We start from the raw sequence: 22837 nt of genomic DNA on the forward strand, positions 1-22837 counted from the left end.
GCGTATTCCATTATACGCGCCGAGTTTTTCAACCCCTCGACAGTCTCGCTTTTTCACGACTTTTGTTTTTTTATTTTTTTTTTTATTACTTTTCTTTTTTTATCTCTCCCTCTTTTCTTTTCTCTCTTTCCTGTCTTTTCTGCCCTTTCTCCTCTCGCGCTCTCTTTTTTTTTTTTTTCAATACTTGTACATACCTCGCGAGCGGGATAAAGAACGCGCGTTCATTGGACGACATTACGAGCGGGATTCGCCGCTGTCAAAATGATGGAGTGGCCCACCCAGCCAGACGGACTCTTCTGCAGTCAGAATAATCAGTCTTCCCGGCTTGTAGCGTCACCCCTTTTCCACCCCGTCGCGTCCTCCCGCGCGTCCAAAGCAGCTCGCGCCGCGCGAGGAATCCGTTCGAAATCGTCGCAGCTATTTTCGACATCGCGTATTCGTGATGCTAAACGAAGTCAAAGCATTAAGAGGCGTGATAGTGTCTCACGTCAAAGTGTGTACGCGCAGCTGAGATTAGCGGATCTCATATAACGGTCAAACCTATCGGACTTTAGATGATTTCGATAGAAAGATGTAATTTTAATTAAATAAAAATAATAAAAATTAAAAAGACCTTAAATTTAATATCTGATTATATATTATATTATATATGTATATTTCGTATTATATTAGGCGTATTATTTAATTTTTAACGCTTTAAATTTCAGAACGGTTAAGAAGAACAAAGTCTTCGATTTTCGTGCGTTTCTTGCACGCGAAAGAACGACGGCTCGACACGTTTCAATTGAGAGAAGGAGCAAGCCCAGGAAGGGCATCCTGCTTCGGCGGAGCAACGTTTCGGTAAGATTAATTTTTTATTTCTTTAAAATAGAGTTCTCCATTAGTCATTGATAATGTTTTATTTCAATAACAATTAAATATAATAGTGAATTTAATATTTGAGAAAGTACGAAATTTTATATTTTAAACAAAGAAGTTTACTTTATTAAAAATTTAAAATAATTATTTTATATTCAGTGACAATTTTCCGACCGCCTCTACAATTAATTTTTTTTTATTTGTTTGTTACAGTATCATCGTACTGCGTTGCAGATATCTCCGCTGCCGCGCATCAAATCGGTGAGTAAAGAATATTATTTTATTGCATGCCGCGAGAGACTCGAGTCTCTTCGTAATGCGTTTGGACTCGACGTTGTGGAGTATTGTACAAGCTGTACAATAAAGCAAAAATTATATTTAGCTTTTATGACTTTTTTAAAATAGGAGAAAAAAAAGTTATAATTTTTCTCAATTGAATTAATGCGATACTTTGGCGCGTTCGTAAAAAAAAAAAAAAATAAAATAAAAAAATTGCGATTAACTCCGAGAAAAATACACACAGAGTTTGCTTAAAAATTTGTTTGCAATATATCATAAGTAATATATCATAAGTATTTTTCAATTTTTATTTTTCTCAAAATTTCGTCGCATTTACGTTACACGTCGCGGCGATACGACATAAACATCCATTATGCACCTTCAGAAAATTGTTCTCGACACACTTGGGTACTATGATATTCACCCCTAACGCGTGACGTTTTCCAAATCACCCCACAAAACAGCGGGATAATTCTTGTCTAAAAAATTCACGCGGCAGAAGTCGAATTTCGTCGAAGAGGTGACGTGTCCCCCGTCCTCCGAAGACATTCCTATTTCTCGAGTCCCGCGTGTCCACGTTTCGGCACGGAGGGGAAAAAAAATTGAACGATCTATCTTCGAGCTCTTGGCGACCCCTCGTGCGCCTGGTATTGGTAAAAGCGCCAATAGGCTCGCGTGTGCGGCTTCGCGATACGCATACAAAGCCGAGATACCGAGATCCGATACCGAAGCGAGGGGGTGTACAAAGGCATTGGGAGTGGGAAACGGCCGTACTCTTTTCCAGTGACGCAAGGGGCAGGGAAGCGGGCGGAGAGAGACGGCAACCTTTCAGATTTGTTGCGGGAAAAATATTCGATTTTTCTCGCCATCGGCAAAGGGAGCTCTTTTTTCCTCCTTTACAAGGGAGAGGCGGAGGGGGTGAAATATGACGAGAAACGCGAAAAGCGCGTCGAATGCGTGGAAATGATGGATTAGGTCGGCACCGTTTACGCCTTTAACTCGCGGTGAAAAAGAGGGCAGAAGGGAGTTTTCCCCTCTCGTGCGCGAGGGTACGCAATTTGCATATGTCTCCTCCCCCCTCCTAACTAACGAGGGCTAAGTACATGTGTTTTTTTCTTTCTCTATCTCTCTCTCTCTCTTTCTGTTTTAACCTGGCCTCGATAACGGTTCGCATAATGTCGTATTTCATCGGATGATTTGAATGGCGCGGTTAACTGTTGTGCCCATGCTAATACCGGTGCCCATTATCTCCACGCAACAACTGCAGTAACATCGTTGTCAGCAATTATGATTATGTCGTTCCATCCGTATTACAATTATCGGACATAATTAATATCTTCAAATCAAACGCGAGATATTATGCATACGCCGCAAATGCGTTAGCTATGACCTCGAAGCTGCGACAAGTACATATCGCGATCGCACCGCAGATTGCACTTTTTCTTACGGCAACGCTACACACACACATATACACGCACGTTGTAATAAACGAGCCGCCTTGCGCACAGGTGCGATAAAGCGCGCCCATAAAAATGTCCCGCGGACTCCGTCCCGCGAATCGTGAATTAATAAATAAACGCGGAAGTTAATCAACCGTTCCGTGAAGTTTACTTTTGTCGGAAATGTTGAATGTTAAATTACACGGCAGTTTAGGTTGAATTACAGTCTACTCTATTGAATTGCGGCGTGTCGGAAAGTTTTTTTTTTTTCGCGTGCCAGTGAAAAGTTCATCTATTTCGACCCACCATACCGCCAAGAAAAAATTACATGCAATTTCTCGTTTTTGAGATAATGATAACGCGCGCGTAGCATTTAAGAACAACGGACGCGCAGGTCCGATACGTCCGAATTCAATTTATAAAGGCAGTGCCTTTTATAAAAGCCTTTCCCATAAAAATAAAAATAAGATCGCCAGCGGTGCTGACGTATCAACTGATGCGTGAACTTTATTTGACGTATAATATTACGAAGTTCGATATCATTTCCGTTGTACACATCGATATAAAGTGCCGGCTAATGTTACGAGATAACATCCGCGGACGTTTCGTCCCACGAGATAAGATATTTGCGGTCGGGCCGAAATTTCGACCGCGAGGGTGGGAGCAAAAGAGACATTTCCTCTCGGCGATAAAGCTCGCAGGGACCGGGCGTGTAAAACCGCCCTTGGCTCAAGGGTGCGCGGAAGGGACCTCGCTTTCTGTGAGGCGACGGTCTTCATGGGCTGCATATTTCAGAGCTCGATACAGTGAATGTAGGTTTAACAATGGCACATTGTTACTCGGACCTGTCGCGGCTGCCAACCAAAGTGGAGTAGGGTGGGTACGGAGGGGTCGTTCGAGCCGCCGGCCACGAAGGGTTCTCGCAGCGGCGGAGATCGGAGAACAGCTACGCGCGGGCAAAATGGTGTAATATTTTTAATGGTGGGCGTCCCAGGTGATCTACGGCGCGCGGCATTGTTTCCGCGAGACACCTCGTGCATTGTATCACCCCCGTTTCTCAACCTTCTTTTCTCACCTGTTTTCTTCCGTCCCGCCTTGCCCATCTCTTCTCACGTCGCTCGGCGCGTCCCTCGAAAAAAATCCCCGAAAAATCGCGTGTCACCCATGTCTACGACGATTTAGTTTAGAATGTATGTACATAAAATGCACATCATGGACATTTTCATGTTCAATATTCGTACTAATTTAAACGCTCTTAAACAATAATAAATTTTATACAACTTTTCATGATTCATGAACAAAGGGCGAACGTCCCCGCGATTCACTTCTCGGTAAAAATTCGCAAATACGATAAATTATTCGCAAAGAGAAATTATTTTTCGAGAGCAAGATAGCGTCGAGATATAAAAGGAAAATCAACAGCAGACGCAAGAACCACCGTGGCGGATTTGTATCGCAACGTATTAATAATTAAATGTAGCAGGGAGGAACGGTTATTGAGGCACCCACGTCGTTGTATTCGGGCCGGGAACAATGGCCCAAATTACGGCACTCCGCGCGTATATACTCTCGGGTTGAAGGGAAAAAGAGTGTGAGATCCATCGCCAGTTTCCCTCCGGACGCGGCAAGATTATATATATACGCGCGATCACTTTTCCGGCTTTAACGCCCAGCTTTTATGTTGCTCGCAATTACCCCGGGTGGAAGGCATTAGCCCGTAAACAATGGCCGCGCGGCAAACAGATTAATAATCCTTGTCGAGATTAAGCCAGTGCGTATTATTTAACTCTTTAATTGGACGTTAGGTGCTTTTTCAATCTTATCGCGGAGTATTGTTAACAAATTTCGAGTCTTTAATTTAATGCCGGAACCGCCGGCCCCGATCGCGTGGCCCTTTTATTTTCCCCCGCTTTGCCCCGTAATGCTTTTTACATATACTGCGCTGCGTCGTTTATACGTAATGCCCCGTTATACCATTCCGCATACCATTTATTCGCCCGCTGCGCATTTTTATCGCCTCGTCGTCGAATCAAATATTCAATTTTACTTTTTCCCACCCCTATGGCCTTCTGTTTTTCTAGTTTGTCGCGCCGTATTACTTCGCGTCCCGGTTCTATTGCTTTCTCCGCGGAGAAAATAGCCGCGTACCTCTCCCTCGGCGGTCCGATAGCATCTACAACGTACCGCAAAAGTGTACCAACGATAACCCAGTGCCCATAATAAAAAAAGCAACGGCGAGAGGTTTTAGTCAAACGCGTCGCTTAGCGAACGCGTTTACTTCGTGGTAACGCTGATTTATTCATGATCGTCGCGCGTTTATCGCGCGGCCGCGCCGCCGGTTGGCGTCGGCGAAAAATGTTAATGTTGACACGGGTTAATTGCAGAAAATTTCATGTACGCCGTTTCTTTTTCCGCGTTCTCGTTCATACGTTTCCTCGGCCTGGACAAAAATAATTCCTGTAGCAAGCCGTCGCAAAAGAACCCTCACACTCCGGGCGTTTCCGCGTTTCGAAAATAGACCCGCGAGAGAACGTCACGAACCGCTCGTCGAATTCTGTTCGTGGATCGGAGCTACTGTAGTTATCGCAAAACAAAGTCGGCTGCGTTCGACACCTACGCAACGCGCGAATACACAGAATCGCTCAATAAAAAGGCTAGATTTCCCACGATATACTGCTTTTCTTTCTACGAAAAGTTTTCCAAGACAGAGCGGGGAAAAAAAAAAAAAAAAAAAGAAATTGCCGTTGGCCGGACGATGTAAAGTAGAATTATGTCGCACTGTTGTAAGAGAACACGAGACTGCCTTTTACAGTGCTTCTTGCGAAGGGGACGGTGGGTGGTGAGGATTTTCAGTACGTAAGGGCGCGACTACTAAAGACCACCGAAAGTTTCCATGGCGGTAAAAACCATTAGCGTACGGGGCACGAGCGGCACACTTTTGTCGCCGGCTTTGTTACGACCGGCGCCGAGCGAAATCTGTTTTAAAAGTATCGGAGGCCGCGAGGGCCGTTCTCGCGGCCGCCCCCGCGAGGTGATAAAAATTTTTCGCGCGCGTGGCCTATCGCGAACTAGCTTTTCCACCGGATTTTTCGCACCATGCTTGGCACGGACTGGCGAAAGCTCGGCGACATTTCGCGCCCGGCCGTTCGTCAGGACGTCATCGCGCGCACGTCAAACAAAGGCACCCGTGGGATTCGCGTATGAAAAATCAACGTTTTCCAGATATTATAAAAACACCAGAGAGATGAATAACGCCGGATTAATTTTTGGGGCATGCGGCTCTCTCTCGCCGAATATTTTGTTGATTTTCGAAAAAAAATAATAAGGTAAACTTCGGAGACACAAAACCGGTTCTCCTTCGTGATTTCATTTAAAAAACACATTAAACGCTCGCGTGTTTTTGTAACGGAGCCGAAAATAATAAATATTTAGTTTCGGGCGCTATTGAGAGATGATTTTTTTTTTTTTTTTCCTCTATTCGCGGCTATGTAAAAACAAATAGGTTTGCGATGCAAAGCCGAATGGTTTACGCTTATTATTATACATTTACTCGTATATTTGGCAATGATACGTAAAAGTACGGAATAAATATCAATTAGCGCCGAGGAATCACAATATAAATTACAGGTATAGTTCTGTGCGACCGGTTACAATTAAAAGCGGAATGCTTTTTACCTTTTTCATTTCGAAGTTGACATCGGTATCGTATGTTTTCAAATAATAATATCGAGCTAACGTGTTTTATAAATAAACGCAATAAACGACACGTAAAAAGCTGACGCTGTGAATAATGCATTAGTCCGATGAAAAAGACCTCAAATTTTCTCGCTTCCCCCAAGTTCGTTTGTTCTCCTCTTTCCCGTAAATAGGTGTATCATTGTGAAACCCCACTTGCGATATTTACGCGCGGGTTGAAATTAAACCACACACCGGCTCGAAGCGTAAAAGCGAAATCATTGAACGAGGGACGGTGCTGATGATAAAAGCTGCCTCGTAAAAGCAACTGAAAATATCAGAATTGATCCAAATTGCTAGTTAATTGTTGACGTGGAACAGGAAGAAAGCGACCGGTGAAAAGTTGCGAAAAAAAAAAAGAAAAAAAAAACAAAAAATACCTCTTAAATTTAGGCACCGGTTTCTAGACCGCGTCGGAAAGCTTTCCGCCAATTTTAAAAACTCAGAGGCAAAGCATTTTAGAGGATTTAAAAGTGGACTGATCGAAGCTAATAATATCGTGAAAACTTTTTGACCGCGTAAAAATACATTAATCTGAAAATAGGTGCAAAATAAGTTATCTAAAGTGAATTTGCAATGTGACTATACCGCAATTCCTGCCGAGCTTGACGCTCGTGTCCGAAAAGTCGGACGAAACCCGATGCGTTTAAGGCGAAGCAGCGCAAAGAGAGAAATTCGGTCTTCGGTACCTATTATTAAAACATATTTTCAATTCCGGCGTAATTTCAGCACATGTTATTCAAACGTGTATCAATATTATTTCAATTTCCACGTAATTTTACATATTCAAAGCGCGTAATTGAAAGTGTCTAATTGCTTATACAGTTTACTTCAATGGCATTTAATTTAGTTTTAATTGGATCTCTCTTGATGGTAATGTATTTTTCGGCGCAGCGCCGTCGCATTATAAGTTTTTCACCAGGTTTTTTTTTTTTTTTTTTTTTTTTTAATCGCTCGTTGTCCGAAATACTTATTTTTATCTCCCTCGTACTTGTTCTAAACAGCGTGGTTATTCGTTGCGGGTCGGCGAGCTTGGCTCTAAATTAATTACTAAACAATGCCGAGGCGTCGCGGCGCATGGCGTCTTTATTAAACGAGTTCGCCAACCGGGCATTTACTTAACCGACACATCATCCCCAGGGGTTGTCGCGTTTTACTCATAAATATATTCCTTCGCCCTCGCGCTCGTTCACGTTCGCTAAATTTGAGCTCTAGCTACTGGTTTACACGTTAAAAAAATTAAATAAAGAGAAAACGCTAGCAGAAAAATAATATCGACGTTAAAAGCAGAAATATCGAATTGTTACATTAAGCTTTCAAATAAAAAAAAAAAAATTTATTGAATATATGAGCAAAGAAACTTAAATACGTAGATGGTTCATTCCGCACCCGAGAACGCGCGATTATATTTTAATCGGGGATAAAAGGACAGGGCTCGACGCTTGTTTCGTGGCGGCTGTCGTCACAGATTTGTTTCTTCGTTCATGTAAAATTGATCTTCCGTTCCAGACAACGAAACGCGCGGAGACTGGCGCGACGTTTGTCTTGCGCTCGGACCGCAAAATTTCCGCGTCATCGTCGCCCGCGTAGAGACAGAGGCCGATGCCACGAGTAGTGCTGCCGAGGCTTTCACGGCGATTGCTTTTTCGGCGTCGTTTGTCAGTCTGGACGGCCAGCGAGAAATCATTCGACCGTAGAGAGAGAGAGAGAGTAAACGCGCCGTGAAACCTTTCCGACCATCTTTGCATTTTTCTCAGAAGTACAGCGCCGCGTTTTTTTATTTATTTATTTTCTTTTACTTAAGATACTGAGGTAATTTTAATATCGCTTTCGTACGAGCGGTAGCAGTCACTTTAACTCTACTTCCTTTCTCCCTCGTATGTTTTACGATCGTGTCTATACGTTTAACGAAGTGCTAATGACACTACAGTACACAAAGATAAGAAGACAAAAATAACGTGGAAATTACATAAGAATTTCTTAGAATCAAGATGAATGAATTTTGTTCCCCGGCAAGCCGCCACACAGTCACGGTTCTGCAAATCCTACGGATTATAAAGTTTCCACGGTCACGTGTACGGGAAGTTTCCGCGTGTTAAGAAAAAGCATCAGCCGGCAACGAGGCCGCCCTTTCCTCCCCCATCTTCTTCCTCCCTCTCGGGCTATTTACTTCCTTATTTATTATTTTTCGTACGGACCATCGCCACCTTGCTGCTTGCCTCCTCTCGTCCCGGTACACGTGAAACTTTCCCGCAGAATTCCCCGTGGGATCGGTGTCCGTTTCCACCGCGAAGTTGCGCTCCCCGAGGGGTGGGCAACGGCAGTTCGGTAACTCGGCGAAGGGCGGCAGACAGACCGACACGGGGTGGCATCGGAGAATTCACGGAGTTACGATGTCGACGACGCGAATTGGCGGCGGGGGCTGGTTAACGATAATACCGACTTCGTTTCTCTGTCAGCGGAATTGAAAGACGACGGCGAGAAGACAATGACGCGCGACGCGCTTTGAGATTGTCCCTGTATCGTTCTCACCGAATAATCTGACCGGACGCGTTTCACACACTGACCGCTCTCGGAGAAACCGCGTTAAGAGGACGTTAATTCCGACCGAACAGAGGGAACCGTTTGAGAATCGAACGCAGGCCGGTGCACGCACAATGACGCGGGTATCCTAACTGAATTTCGTTAATTGATTCGCTGGTCGAGCTTGCGTGCTAATTAATTCGCTGACAAATTTCATTCGGAACGGTCCCGGAATTGCGCGGCGAGTTAACTAGTTCCGATGATGACCGGTAGCACACGATGACACGTGCAAGTTGCAGGTTGTATGCGTTTGCTCGCACGTCACGTAGACGAGGGATGAGGTAACGGAGAGGGCTCAGCGGGGAGGGACGACCGTCGCCGCTCGTTCGCGCCCGAGGGATCGTTCATAAATTATGGACGCATTAATTATAACAGAGTTTGCGGACGCGAGTGTTTAGATTGACTTGACGGCGAAACGGCCGTGGCGGGTCCCACCCGCTTCCCGTGCGCCGCGCCACGCGTTGTTCCGATGATCAGCAAAGACACATGCAAGGGGCTCGATATCGGCTTAATTAATTAAACCGCACAAATAACGCACTGCCGGAGCTTATTTAACCGTGCGGAGCCTATCGACTGTATCGACATAATTCCTCCCCCCTCCCCCTCCGTTTTACGCCCACCCTCGACAAACGCCTCGAGGCATCGAAGTCACTGACGGCACATAGAGAGACGACTACTTTTTCCCCTTTTTCACGATAAGAACGCAAAATGTTTAGTAAATGTTATTATAATATCGCCAAACAAGAAGCTGCTGTATAAAATTGAAAAATTTCAATCGTGCAACAAAACTTCTCTTTCACTTCTGAGGTTTGATGCTACTCCTTTGGAAGCTTTTTCGCCTTTAGGCACCTGTGTTCTCAGTAGGAAAAGGAAAAGAAAAGAAAAAGCGAGCGAGCGAGCGAGCGTTAGTAGGAAATCGAAAGAGTTAGTACCGCGAGAATAGCGTTCATGCAGCCGTTCCCGTGGTTTAGTGAAGCGAGAAAGAAGTGAAGCGAGAAGTATGACACAGACCTCAGAGGTGTTGGCGACATCATTTGTTGGGCTACTGACCGCGTTGTTGGAGTGCGTTTGATCCGTCTTGAGTTCACGGTGATTGCTGAACTGAACGTAGACCGCTCTGCCTCTGAGTTGGGCCACGCCGGAAGCATAGTAGGTCACCATGGTAGCTGCAGCATTCTCGTCCGCCATTTCGAGAAACGCCTGCAAGAATAAAAAAATTTTGTCAGCTACGCGCTTTAAAATGTTTCCAAATAAATTAATTAAATATTTAATTATATCAATTTTCATACATAAAAAATATTAAAACTGATTATTATTACTTTTTTATTTTTTTCTGTCGATATTAACGTATAATAATTATATCACACAATTTTTTCAATTTATTTCAAACACGTCTAATTTAGTTAAACTAAAAATATCAAATGATCTAAACATCAGGGTTTTTATGGCAAGACTAATGAATTAAGATCTGATATATAATACGCTTTTACTACTTAACCGCTCTCGTGCAATGCTACGCGATTTCAGGAAAGCGTTTACGTTTTATAGTCTTCCTGAGCAAAATCTCTTTCACGGTTTTGAGATAAAAGCAGACGTACGACTGTCCAAGTTTGCGCAGTCACTTTAACCAGAAACCGATCTCGGGAAGTTATGTCGAGATTCTTTTCTGATTTATGCGCAGAAAGGTAAAACATGCATGGAAGGAACGAAAAGCATTTTTATATTTACCTCGGAGCGCAAGTCGTAATGGAATATCTGAAACTCGCGTGCGGGTAAACACGCGTGGAAACAGATGACAAAATTCGAGAGAACGAGAAGACGAAAGTGGGAAGACTCGCGAGACAAAGTTTCTACGGGAGAATTTTCGTTTTAATTACGTCACCGCGCGACACGAAGCCAATTGATTCTGCAAAAATAATACCTCTCGTTTGAATATTTTATTCCACCCGCTTGTTTTAACAAATGTACGTACAGCGTACTTTTATCATACAGCCGTATTACATAATTTATATTGTAATTTCGCCGGAGAAATAAAAATAACCATGCGGCAGAAGAAGAATAACGTCCCTTGAGAGCTCGAGTGAATTTCGCTTGGATTCTTTTCTCCTTTGAGTGTTCATGAAATTAATAATCCGGTATTTCTAAATCGTCCTCGTGCGCGGCTCGGCGTAAAGGAAAATTCCCCGAGGACCCCGGGTCGCGAAAGTCGCATCCGCGACAGTCAACCGGTACGTTTATCGAAGGAAACTTAATAAAAAGCATTACCTACACCGCCGGTTGTCCTTCGACCGTTTTATTATCGCGGCCGAAAGGGGAAAAAGAGGCCGCGCGATTACGCCGAGATAGAAATCGAGATCCAGATATAGAGAAAATTGATTCGTCCCGGGCGAGGAAAGAGGAAGAAGCGATGAGAAAACAGCGGCGAGATTAATAAAACGTCGCGTAATCGTTTCCGAGGAGGCGGCGGAAGGTTCGCGATAACTGCATTTTCAAGCTCATAATATATATAAGCGCGGCCGGTAGGTAAGCAAAGGAATGAAAAGCGGGGAACGGGAAGGAAGGATGTTTATGTGCGAACCGTGGTTATATTCGCCATCGAATAGCTCTTCCGTCCTCGCCGTTTTTTGTGCGATCCATTTTCAATTCAATATCGATGCAGCCCGCAACGCTCGCTTCCTCTCCCGTTTTCTCTTTCTTTTTCAAACGTGCACCCTCCTTCCCTACTTCGACATCCGTCTTTTCGCAACGATATCGATATTACTTAAAGCCTCGTCTCGTCTCATCACGGATCGAGAAAGAGAGGAAGAGAGCGACCGGTATTGAAATGCGAATGATAGTTTCTTATATATTACAAAAGCACGGAAAAGCTCGTTGTTGGATTTGCGGGGCCTACTCTCGGCGAGTCAGCTGGATTCGTCGTTATTGTATTATGCGCCAGTCAAGTACTATGAAAAGTGCTGTAGGGCACGTCTTATTATACGTTTAGCTTGATAACTTTCTTCAAATTTTATTATCTCGTCGAGATAAAGGCATAAAAAAATAAAAGAAAAGAAAAAAAAATAAAAATAAAAATAATCCGTATTTTGCAGCGTACCTTTTTAAACTATCTTGAAGCTTTTGAGCGCTTCAAAGAAAACTTGATATCGAGAAACTCAATTTTATCCGGATAAAAATATCCGTTGCACACTTTATGTAAAACTGACGTAAGTTTCTTCCCGTTGAAGAATATTACCGCGAGCACGTTGTTACCGATTGTGTAATTTTCGTATTTAATTTATGATATTCAATTTACTTTTTGCGAATACACTCGCGCCGCGTTTGAGTGTTTGAAGTAGTTTCTCCTCGGTACGAATCCCAGTTAATAAATGAGAATTACAGCAAGAGAAAACAGAGGGAGGTAACAATTTAATATATTGTATCCCCCGGAAATGTCGCGAGACTGCGAGTCTCGAGGATAATTTTAGAGAATAAGATGAATATGCACTGGGCAAACTTGCATATATAATATTAGTACTTAATTTCATATTTCGCGTACAGATTAAATGCGGAATGAAAATCGGAGGGATCAATCCCCGAAAAAAAAAAAAAAGGGCGTGTGATTTATCGCGGCATAAAGCGTAGCGCGCAACTCTCGGAAATATAACCGGTTAATCTGAGCAATGAACTAAATTGGGGGAAGGGGGAGAAATTATGTCGTTACGTGAGGTGCGTTATTTCGAGTTTATCTAACTACGTGTGTCAACGCGTTTTGGATTTGTATTCCGAACACTTACGCTAATTACAGTGAGTGCAACGGACAAATTAATTAATTGTTAACGTCACAAGTAAAGCACTAAGTAAACAGTGATATTACTTTACACGCGGTATTTGTGTTTACTTCGACGAACTATCCTTTGTATCCACACTATGATCTGCAACCGATGTGATCTTTCCATTAGCGAAAAAGCAATTTGTTAATGTAACAAATACACGGTGGTAATTCGCGTTGCGAGCAAACAATACATATCCATAAACAAATTATGACATATTTAATTAAATGCATCAATTAAAATAAACATTTTAAGGACCAGGCGTACCGAACGTCGTTTATTTTTATCGAATACGGAGCATTTGTATATTTAACTGGCTCTTCTCGTCGTATCCCCGTACGTTGATAAATCTACAAAAATTATTTACACCTTTGTAAATGCGCTGGCAAACGTAAAAATATTGAAATATTCTTTCCTGCATAGAGTGGTTCATTTTACATCAGTGTAGTGACCCAGTTTTAGTTTGCGTATTATAGATCGAAAATATTTGCCGAATAAGCCATGAAAAATATTGGCAAAGCGACGAGATTCGATATTGATAGAACCGTTAAAGGAAATAAAATTTCTTGTCGGTAAATTTTTCAAGTGTAAGAAAAAAAATTTATTTCCTTACATAAAAGCGCGCGCAATCCCGGGAAATACGATTATCATCGAGGGCAATTTCAATTTTTCCTAAATTCAGAGTAATTATCCTATGCATTCGATGCGAACGGGCTGCCGATGTAAAATTAGTCGTGAAATCTCAACTAGACGCAAAGTAGCACGTCGGATGTAGAAACGATCTCGCGTTATTAAATCTCTGCGCAAATAATAAAATTATAAGCTGTCCTTTCGCGATTTTTTTCCGATTACAAATTAGTAGTAGCTTGGAATAAAAATGAGGCGAGGAGTCTTGAGAGAGAAAGAAAGAGACAGAGGGGGAGTGCAAGGGGCAAGTTGGAAGCGCGGCGTTCGAAAGAGAGGAAAAAGTTTGATGAAAATTGGGTTAGTCGGGAACGAACGATCGCTCATTCGCATCTCGCACGAGGGATCGCGGCGACAACGCATTTGCACGGTCAAACGAATGAACGGAACGGTCGGCACAAGTGCGAATAATATCGCAGCCGGACCGACCGGGACCAACCCGGATTTAACGGCGTTAACTCCGTTTCCAGCGCTAATGACGCATAGAGCCGCGCAATTGGGTTTCCGTGCGAATAGGACGAAATCCTCCGCGCGAGGTCCGCTGAATCCGGGATCAACCCTTATGTTGGCGAATACGCAGCCATCCACACGTCGCTCGTTTCGGCGATCAAGCGTCGCGATTTTCGGTACAATGATCCATTCAGAACAGCGCCTAACGAGAAACGCCCGCTCCGTTAATCGCGAGGAGTGCTTTAAAAGGGCGGAGGGGGAGGGGAAGGTGGAAAAAACGATGTAACGTATCTTGCGCGATAAGCCCCGTCGCATTAACCGAAGGAGATACGTTTCGCGCGGACACGTCGGGCAAATTAATTTTAATTGAAGGCTGCGGCGCACGTGTGCCCCGATTACGATCACGGCAAACAATTAGCCCGCAATCGGAATTTAATGGGTGAAATTTACGTAAAAAGTTTACCCGAAAACTAGTTTTCCGCATCGTTGAATGAACAGCCGTGTTCTATTGTGCGTGCTACTATTCGCAAAACGATTTGCGCACTCATGTTTTTCGTTTCGCTTCCGACGGACCGGATAAAAGATCTTGTTGTAAAACTACGTGCACGTATACGAGAGAGCGTCGATAATTATCGAGCAAACGGCACACCGTTATGGTCGGCCGCTGTATTTCACAAAAGCCGAGCATTTACGGGCGATTCTCCACGCCATGTATTTCTCCCCTGCTTTTTTATTTTTTTTTATTTTTTTTTTTTATTTTGTTTCCGCTGTACCAAACGCAAATAAGAGCATTCTTCGGCGACGGGGCCGGCGTGTATGTTTCGCTGTTGGATGTTCCGCGTTGTTTGCCGTTTTATCGTGACATTTCGAAAGCGTTTCGGATTTCATGGACTATCCAGAAAATGTTTTTCGCTACCATTTGCAACTCTCGCTGTCTGCATTCTCCGATGTCACTGCGCCGCATTTAATTATGATCGAGGACGCTGCCGGCCCTCGGCCGCGAGCGATACCTACGAGCGAATTTGAAGTCTATCAAATACAATCCGTTACGCGATGTCACCATCGCCGGATCGCGACGTATTATTTCCAGCTTTTACAATGGAGTTAATTCATCAGTCATTCTATCGAAATAACTCGTGACAATCGTCGCGCTTGCTCGCGTGAACGAAATACTTGCGGACTAATTGCCGCCGCGGGTCGACAAGTAACAAAGACGGGATTCGAGCCTCCGGCGAAGCTGGAATGTTTTTAACGCGAGAAACGTATTGCAGGCGATCGCGAGAACCTCGGAGCAGGAGTGGCGATCATATACGGGCGTATGCTACTAGTCGTACAGGCACGGGTCGCCTATTACGAGGGCGCCGGTTACATTTATAGAGCCGTACATCATCGAGAAAAAAAGCGGAAGGCTTTATTATTTTGCAGATAGGTATATGTATTATATACATAGCTAGCGACACAAAAGTGAGCGGTGTCTCTGCTTGACTTCGGGATCAAAAAGGTTGGATGTCGCGCATATGTAATATATAACACCACCCTTTGCCTCATTTCTTTCCACACGCTGGAGCGCGATATTATTCTTTCTTCGCGTCCACAACGCGCCCCCGCTGCATGCCTTTGATGTATAATAAGCCCTCGTGCCCCGGCGGTACGCGCGCAATTATATCACTGTAATTTAAACTTACAGTGACGTAATTCACTTATATAATTCATCTCGTCGCCGCGTAATAATTTTTAATTAAAAGTTCGACGTATTCTCCGCGCGTCGTCCTACCATCGGAATCGAATTAGGACCGACGGTCCCGGTTTCGCAAACATGTTTCGCCGCAAAATTCTATAATCCTCCCACGTCGTGACACACGATAGATCCAAGCTCCCCTTCTCGCATCCTCCGCCCGGAGCTCCGGCCCTCCCCCGATCTCGGTTTGGACGGGCATCTCGCCCTTTGTGATCCCGGATTATCCGCGGTCCTCCTCCGGGGGGTCTGGCCACGAACTTCCTAACATTTTGCCATCGAGAAACCGCGGCGCTCGCTCGAATGTCGGCTATAAAGCCGTTATTGGATTGAATACTCGCGCCCTGCCATAAACATCTAACTTACCGAAGCGTATTGCGGCGCGCACACGTGTGTCGATGTGCTCGCGACACGCGCGATTCGTGTCCTCGCAATGGATCGAAGCGGGTCGCCCTCGCTCGAAAAATCGACCCTTCAGAAAGCCACCATTTCTATCTCCTTTCCTTCCGCGTCGTTCAACTTCACTCGCGAAGCCCCGCCGAAATTTATTCGCATCGGGTGAATAAGTCCCGTCCGAGTTCGCGAATTCCCGTGGGTGCTTTCGTAGCGAATACGTCTCGCATTTCGCAGACTTGGGGAAGGACGGCTCTTTCGGAAAGTCCGATAATCGCGGTTTTCGACGACACTAGAGATTACTGTCATCCAGTTTTCTGAATCTGTCGTGTTTTTACAAAAAATACTCGAACGTGAGGAGGGAGGAAAAAAAAAAAAGAAAAGAAAAAGAGGAAGATACATACACGTACCCGAGGCAATTGCATAAAGAACTCAAAGCCCTTCGAATAACATGAAATTCAACGATTATTTTCTTAAACTTGAAAAATAAAAATTGACGAGGAAATACCGCCATTTGCTGAGTCTGCTTAAAAGAAACCCAAGTTGATTAGCAACGGGAAGAAATCGTCGTAGTGCTACGGCATCCGTGAGTTAGGCAATTTGTCATGAGATTGTTATTAGAGCGGATAGAAGTGGAACCTCGTTATCATTGACGGAGTTATAAGCGCTATAAGCCATCCGCTAAGTTTCGAGCGAGTTTCGGTGCAGGGAAGAACGAGAAAGAGGCCGCGAGACGAGAGGATCGGGGGGGGGAGAGGGGGACGAGCGAAAGATGGGGAACGACGGGATATGCGAGGGAGGAGACAGGGCGCGGAGAGTTATTTCTGATTTAAATAAACTCCGCTACGTTCCTTGAATCTCGTCTTCCAACGACGATTCGAACGGGGACTCGCGCGGTGCCCGAAGGTAGTTGCCCCAGGCGATAGAAGGGGGGAGGGAGGCCGAGGATGCGCGGGGGTGGGAAACATGAATGTAATTTATCTCCGCTATAAGGGACGCAAAACGGGTTTTCCTTCTGCTGAAACTACGTTTGAACTCGTCCACTGTCTTCTTCTACCCTCCTCGGTCGCTCAAGGAGACGGAGAGAGAAACGGAGAGGCCGGGATCAACTCGGGGACCCAGGGAGGGTGGTTGTTAAGGGAGGTACACCGCTCCGGTGAATCAAAGAAATATTATATCATTAATACAGACCCCAGGGTGCAATGGGGCCGTTGGGTGTCTGCGAGGAGCGCACAACCATCCTCCTTCTGTCGATTTCCCAACCACCCGAGCGAGCCAGCCACCCTCCCCTTCCCTTTACTTCCTACGCGAAAGCTCTTCGTCTCTTTCTATTTCGCCTTAGCCAACTCTTTCCTTTTCACCTTTTCGCTCGTACCACCCTACGAGCCTTTCAGCCGCCCGGGGTACCTTAGGAATATATATCTTGATAATTTGACGCGCCTTATATACCGGGGGTAACTATTGTTTACGGCTTATAGGTTCGTTGGGATCGCGAATGCGCGACTAAGTAAAGAATGCATGGCTGCGAGAGTCGGGCGTCTCGCGTGCGTGCGTGAAATTTTTACGATTCTTTCGACGCGGCCGCTCTGTCGCGCGCGGCGCGACCGATTTTTATGGGCACCATAAAAATATGCGTCCTGCGTATATCAATATTTCCCGACTGGAAATCGTTAACCTGGCGCCCGGCACCTCCGTCTTCTTCTCGTGCATATATCCACATACGAACGGTATATTATGTTTTCGTCTCTGATATGGGTAAATCAAAAGTTTTATTATTAATCTGAATTTCAAAAACGTTCCTCCATCTGGCATCAGGTTGAATTTACTTTTACGTCACGTATATATAAATAAAAAAAAAAAATTTTCCTCTATTTCAGAATTAAAAAAAAAATAAAAAAAAAAAACATGTTTTCTCACCCGCCGATGATTGCAGTAAATTTATTAATAAAGATTAATAATGCAATACTAATTACGCTCTTAATTCTCGCAAAACCCTCGCTCTTTCAGGTAAAATTATCTATACTGCAAAGTTAATTTAAGTAACCGGTGGAAAATAATACCACAAAGGAGATTCTACTTTCGAACGTTAAAGATTACAGTCAATTAATGTCCTCTTTAATTAGGATAAATTATACACCCATTATGTCTAAAAGACGAATATAAAAGAAATACATTAATAATCTTGTTCGCCTTATATTAATATCCCCGCCGTTATAACGCACGTAAAAATATATCAAAGGTTTATTTCAAGCGTGACGTTGCAGCTCTAATCATTTTCAAATCGATTATTCAGGATCTCTCCCCTTCCTCCTTCTTTTTTTTTTACTCTGCGAGAATCCCATGAATGCACGAGCATTGACAGGCGCGCGAATCGGAGTAAAAAAGCGCCCGAGTTCATTTTAACGATGACATTGCGACTTTAATTCGGTCGTTTATAGGCGCCCACTGGAATATATGTTTCGCCCGTGACGATGCCGTATTTTCCTGTATCGGTGCGCGGGGCTATCGATACGCAAGACGTATCTCGGAAGTGGCGCACTTTCTCCGTAGGTACCATAGATATTGAAAGGCAAGCTCGCTGGCGGGAGGGGATATCTTCAGGACGTCTGATACATGCTACATAAAACCAACGCGAGGGATCCGTCCTTTTTCATACAACGGCGCGTTTTTATCCCGCGAAATTGAAATCGGCGCATTGAAGACGGCCCGAATCGTGACTGGATGCTACACGCGACAAAGCTCGTGAAAGGCTACGGGCCGGGCGTTGTAAAAAGGTAATCATGACGATCGGACTTTCGATCGGAACAAACGACGGGCCGCGAAAGAGGGTTGCGCGGGACGTGTCATCCGGACTAGACAGATAAAGGGACTCTGAAAAATTAATCATCTGGCTATAAAGGTAACTCTTACGAAGGGCCACCTTCGGCACGCGGTAATAAATGGCAGGTGTATTTTATATTAGATGAGAAAATATCAACGTTGTATATGATACATAAATATATTTCTATATATGTAGATATACATATATCCGAATTTTTCACTTTAATACCCCCGTCCATAAAAACTATTGTGTAATCTTTATAAAAGTCGAGCAATAATAATGGGAAGATGTCATATAAAAACAGAGGTGGGGAGGAGCAACGTGACTCTCGTGAGCTCGGTCCCGCGATTCGCGAGTGCAATACAGGCGCCATTTATTTCCTTTTATAAAAGCCGACATTTTTCCGACGAGATCGAGTGGAGCAATACCTTTTCTCTCGATTAGCTTTTCCCTTTTCCTCAAGCCTGCAGCGCGAACAAAAGCGGCACAACGATCGCGGAATAAACGTCTATGTCGACGGTATACAAAATTCCACATAACAGGCTATTTTTGAGATCGGCTAAAATAAAAAAAAAGTTGAACGAAAGAAGAATGGATCTTTTATTTCGCAAATCTTGCTTATCGTTTTATGCGTGATTTACTTTCGAGTCAAATCTCGTTTAGTCTTTCTCTTATCTTCATCCATTCTCTCTCTCTTTATCTCTCTCTCTATTTTTTTTTCTTTTATTCGATTACGAGCCGATCAGTGCGTCGTGTCGCTTGGGGATTCGATTGCTAGTCTAAAAATTAATAAGCGCCCCCAACAGATAAGCGGATTATATCGGTACGAATTAAAACTCGCGCGTTCCGACGAGCTCGAAACATGCACGCACACGTGCAGTTGGCTCGCGTGTCAGTTCGCTTTCAGCGCAACGACAATATCGCGAATCACGAGATTCAACGTGGAAAAATAAGCGCACCCCCGTCCGCGCGTGTAACGTTATTTCGGAACGGCAAAATTTACTTTGGTGTAATCTAAGTATGCCATATAATCTCCCAGTGCGGCAGACCGAGATACCGACAGATCACCAACGTCGTTAGATAAAACGTAGGGATTGCGAAACAGCCCCGAAATTTCCCACGCGAGAAGAAAATGTCGTTTCTCCCCCGCTCGGAGACGCGAACTTATTCGCGGCGCTTCGAGAGCCGGAAACTGGATCAGAGTGTCGTAATTTTCACCAGTACCTTCGAGACTGCCGACAATTACGGTAACTCAGGCAAATTTTACGGTTATGTGACGACCGCAAAAAGGAAAAAAAGAAAAAAAAAAAATCTTTTTTAAAATAAAAATACCCCTGTGGAGTTAGCACTTCATATTTTCAAATTTCATTTTTTTATGTTAATATTGTAAAATCATCGGTACTCTTTTTGAAATGTATCAGAGGCTGTAGTACTCTCGTGGGTGCTAATAGTAATGTAAAAAAATCTTTGAAATTTTGAAAACGAAATGTCAACTTCACAGGAGTAGTCAAAATTATTGTATATAAGAGATTTTGTACTCCGAAGCCTAAATAATCTTTTTTTTTCTTCCATTGTAAAAATTAAAATTATGTACATGTACGTTTGTACAATAGCTTTTCTTATCAATCAAGTATCTTTCTGCTGCCTTGAAAGAGGTTAATCTCGTTAACGACTGTAAAGTTTGCTATGGTATCGTATAATGGTTCGAGGAGACTTGCACTAAATTCTAGGTACACGTTTACTACAACCACTATCGTCATTACTAGCACATTCTCCGATTTCGAATTTTCGCGGAACTTTAGCAGGTACCATTAGCTAATAACAACAGCAAGATGGGATCTCGAGCTAGTTTCTAGAAATAACACTCCCAAACAACGTCATGGTGGTTGTAAGACTATTTGCTTATCTCCGCCCTGTAAAAAGGGACGGCACGAAGAACTTTTCCGTCGGTCGAAGGGAGGGGAAAAAAAAATCTTAATGGCAGGCGGACGGTTCGTTGTTTATTTGTGGACGGGCGAGAGAACAAAGAACGGACAGAAAAGAAAGAAAAATAAAAGAAAATCCGCGTGGGACATCGAAGAAATTAAATTATGTGCCCAAGTACTATACGGTTGCATTTCTCCTGAGAAACAAAAAGCCTTTCGCGGACCAAGACTCGCCTCTAATAATGGCTGTTAATTAATTAATATCGAACTATCAAACTGTGTTCGGTACGTGTCTCTAAGAGGATCCTCTACATGTCAGAATTTAATCTTCTTTTGCAAATGAAACAAAACGGGAAGTTTCGAGAGGGAAAAAATATCTAGGTATGCAGTCTCGAACCGATGTAAAAATGCGAAACAACGGTGAACAATAAAACACATAAAAAAAAAAAATCAAGCCTTGCAAGTGTGGATCTCGCTTCCAAGTCTTCAGTAGCGGGAGCTACGCGATAAATGACAGGACTCGACGATATTAAAGGACTCCAGCGACTCTAGTGACGCGTAGCGAGAGCGAGAAAAAGGAACTTACGCGATACGATCGGCTTTGCTCGACTTGTATGATTCCACCGACAGCAAAGAGGAACGATACGAGAGCTGGAGAAAAGCACGGGGTGGAGTGCAACGAGGGGAAGGGGGAGGGAAGTGGGCGCAGAGGCGAAGGTAGTAGGGTCACCACCTGGAGTTCCCACCAAAGGCTTTTCTGCGGCTTCGATCCCCATTGGCTCGCCAACGACGGGCATTTCCCTCATCCTTCTTCGTTTCGGAGATATTCACCAGCCCTCGTCGTCGTACCTGTCCTCCCTTTTGCGCAACAGAATTCTACCCTCGTTCCTCCTTCGTTTCTCGCACTCCTTCGCCAAAATCGCCGCAAGTTTTCTTTTTTTTCTTTTTTGTTTTTTTATCCATACTCTAGCTTCGTTTACTTTCAAGGTTTTCCTGTTCTCCATCGCGAGACGACGCTATTTTAGTGATGTATGCCGCTAAATAAATTTAAGCCACTTTTTTATGATTTTTGATAATGTTTAATCTACTCGGAAATAGGAACTTTTGTAAATTTTTTTCTTTTTTTTTTTTGTATTAAACGCGTGAAGGTTTTCTTTTTCTCTACATTTATTAGTGATCGTTTATAAGCTTCTCTGTTTATGATGTTAGTTAAAAGTTCAATATAACAATATTTCATATTTTCGATACGTGCAACAGTAATCCCGTAATCCATTGTTTTTCTTTTTATAATGCAGAATTTTATTTTTCAATTTTGATTACGCATTTATTTATTGAAATGCTTTTCCGCAACGTTTCCATTAATTTCCATTAATTAAACAAAATCGTATATTTATATATTTGTTATAAAGTATACATGGAACGTATAATATTGTTAGATTTGTTTTCCCTTTTGTACATATTGCACAAAAAATTTTCTAATCCTCTTAAATATGTATATTTCTGACAAGAGATGTTGCACGTACGTAAAAAGCTATTACGACCGCGGCGAGAATAATGAATAAATTTTAACTCTCAATACAATTATGAAACTTCTGTTTACTTCGTAAATACAAACTGTGTTAGTTAAATATTATTAAACAATTGCGTGAGACATAATGTGGCAAAAAATCAGTTATTAATGACTTAGAACAACGTAAAGAGCCGTAAAGAAAAAATAAAAAAAGAAAAAAGGAAAAGAAAAAGGAAATAAAATAATTTAATATTATTATCCGCGTATAACGAACTCTAGTAAAACGACAGTTAAGTGCGGCCGCGGGCGGACCTCTAATCCGAGCGATTAAAAACTTGGTCCGTAAAAACGAAGGGCTATCTCTCCGATCTGAGTGAGCTGGTCACATTTGTAAAGCAACCGCCGGGGGTTTGAGGACGTCGTCATTAGCGAACGAGGAGGACTCCAAAGTTCACGGGATTCGGTCGAAAAAGCAAGATCCCTACAGACGCAACGCAAACCACTCGAGCGACCCTCAAACGACAGGGGGCGGAAAGAGGAGGAGGAGTAGTAGGGGGATTAAATCTCTTGGGTCAGTCAAAACGCACACGAGAATTTCGGGAATTAGGAAAAGCAC

At 43.5% G+C, this 22837-nt stretch overlaps 1 protein-coding gene across 22 annotated transcripts in view; it reads right to left on the reverse strand.

The window, feature by feature from the left end:
• Window positions 1-22837, reverse strand: part of Heph (polypyrimidine tract-binding protein 1 heph) — a 349521-nt gene that overhangs the window by 46224 nt on the left and 280460 nt on the right. For 20 of the 22 annotated variants that reach the window (XM_070655595.1, XM_070655603.1, XM_070655611.1 and 17 more), the window contains one exon: window positions 9906-10094. In XM_070655595.1, coding sequence (XP_070511696.1) covers window positions 9906-10094 — 189 coding nt within the window. The remainder of the gene's footprint in view (window positions 1-9905; window positions 10095-22837) is intronic. The other 2 variants (XM_070655599.1, XM_070655607.1) reach the window with 1 other exon arrangement.

This window comes from Cardiocondyla obscurior, linkage group LG04 (genome assembly GCF_019399895.1).
Source record: "Cardiocondyla obscurior isolate alpha-2009 linkage group LG04, Cobs3.1, whole genome shotgun sequence".
Classification (NCBI taxonomy): domain Eukaryota; kingdom Metazoa; phylum Arthropoda; class Insecta; order Hymenoptera; family Formicidae; genus Cardiocondyla; species Cardiocondyla obscurior.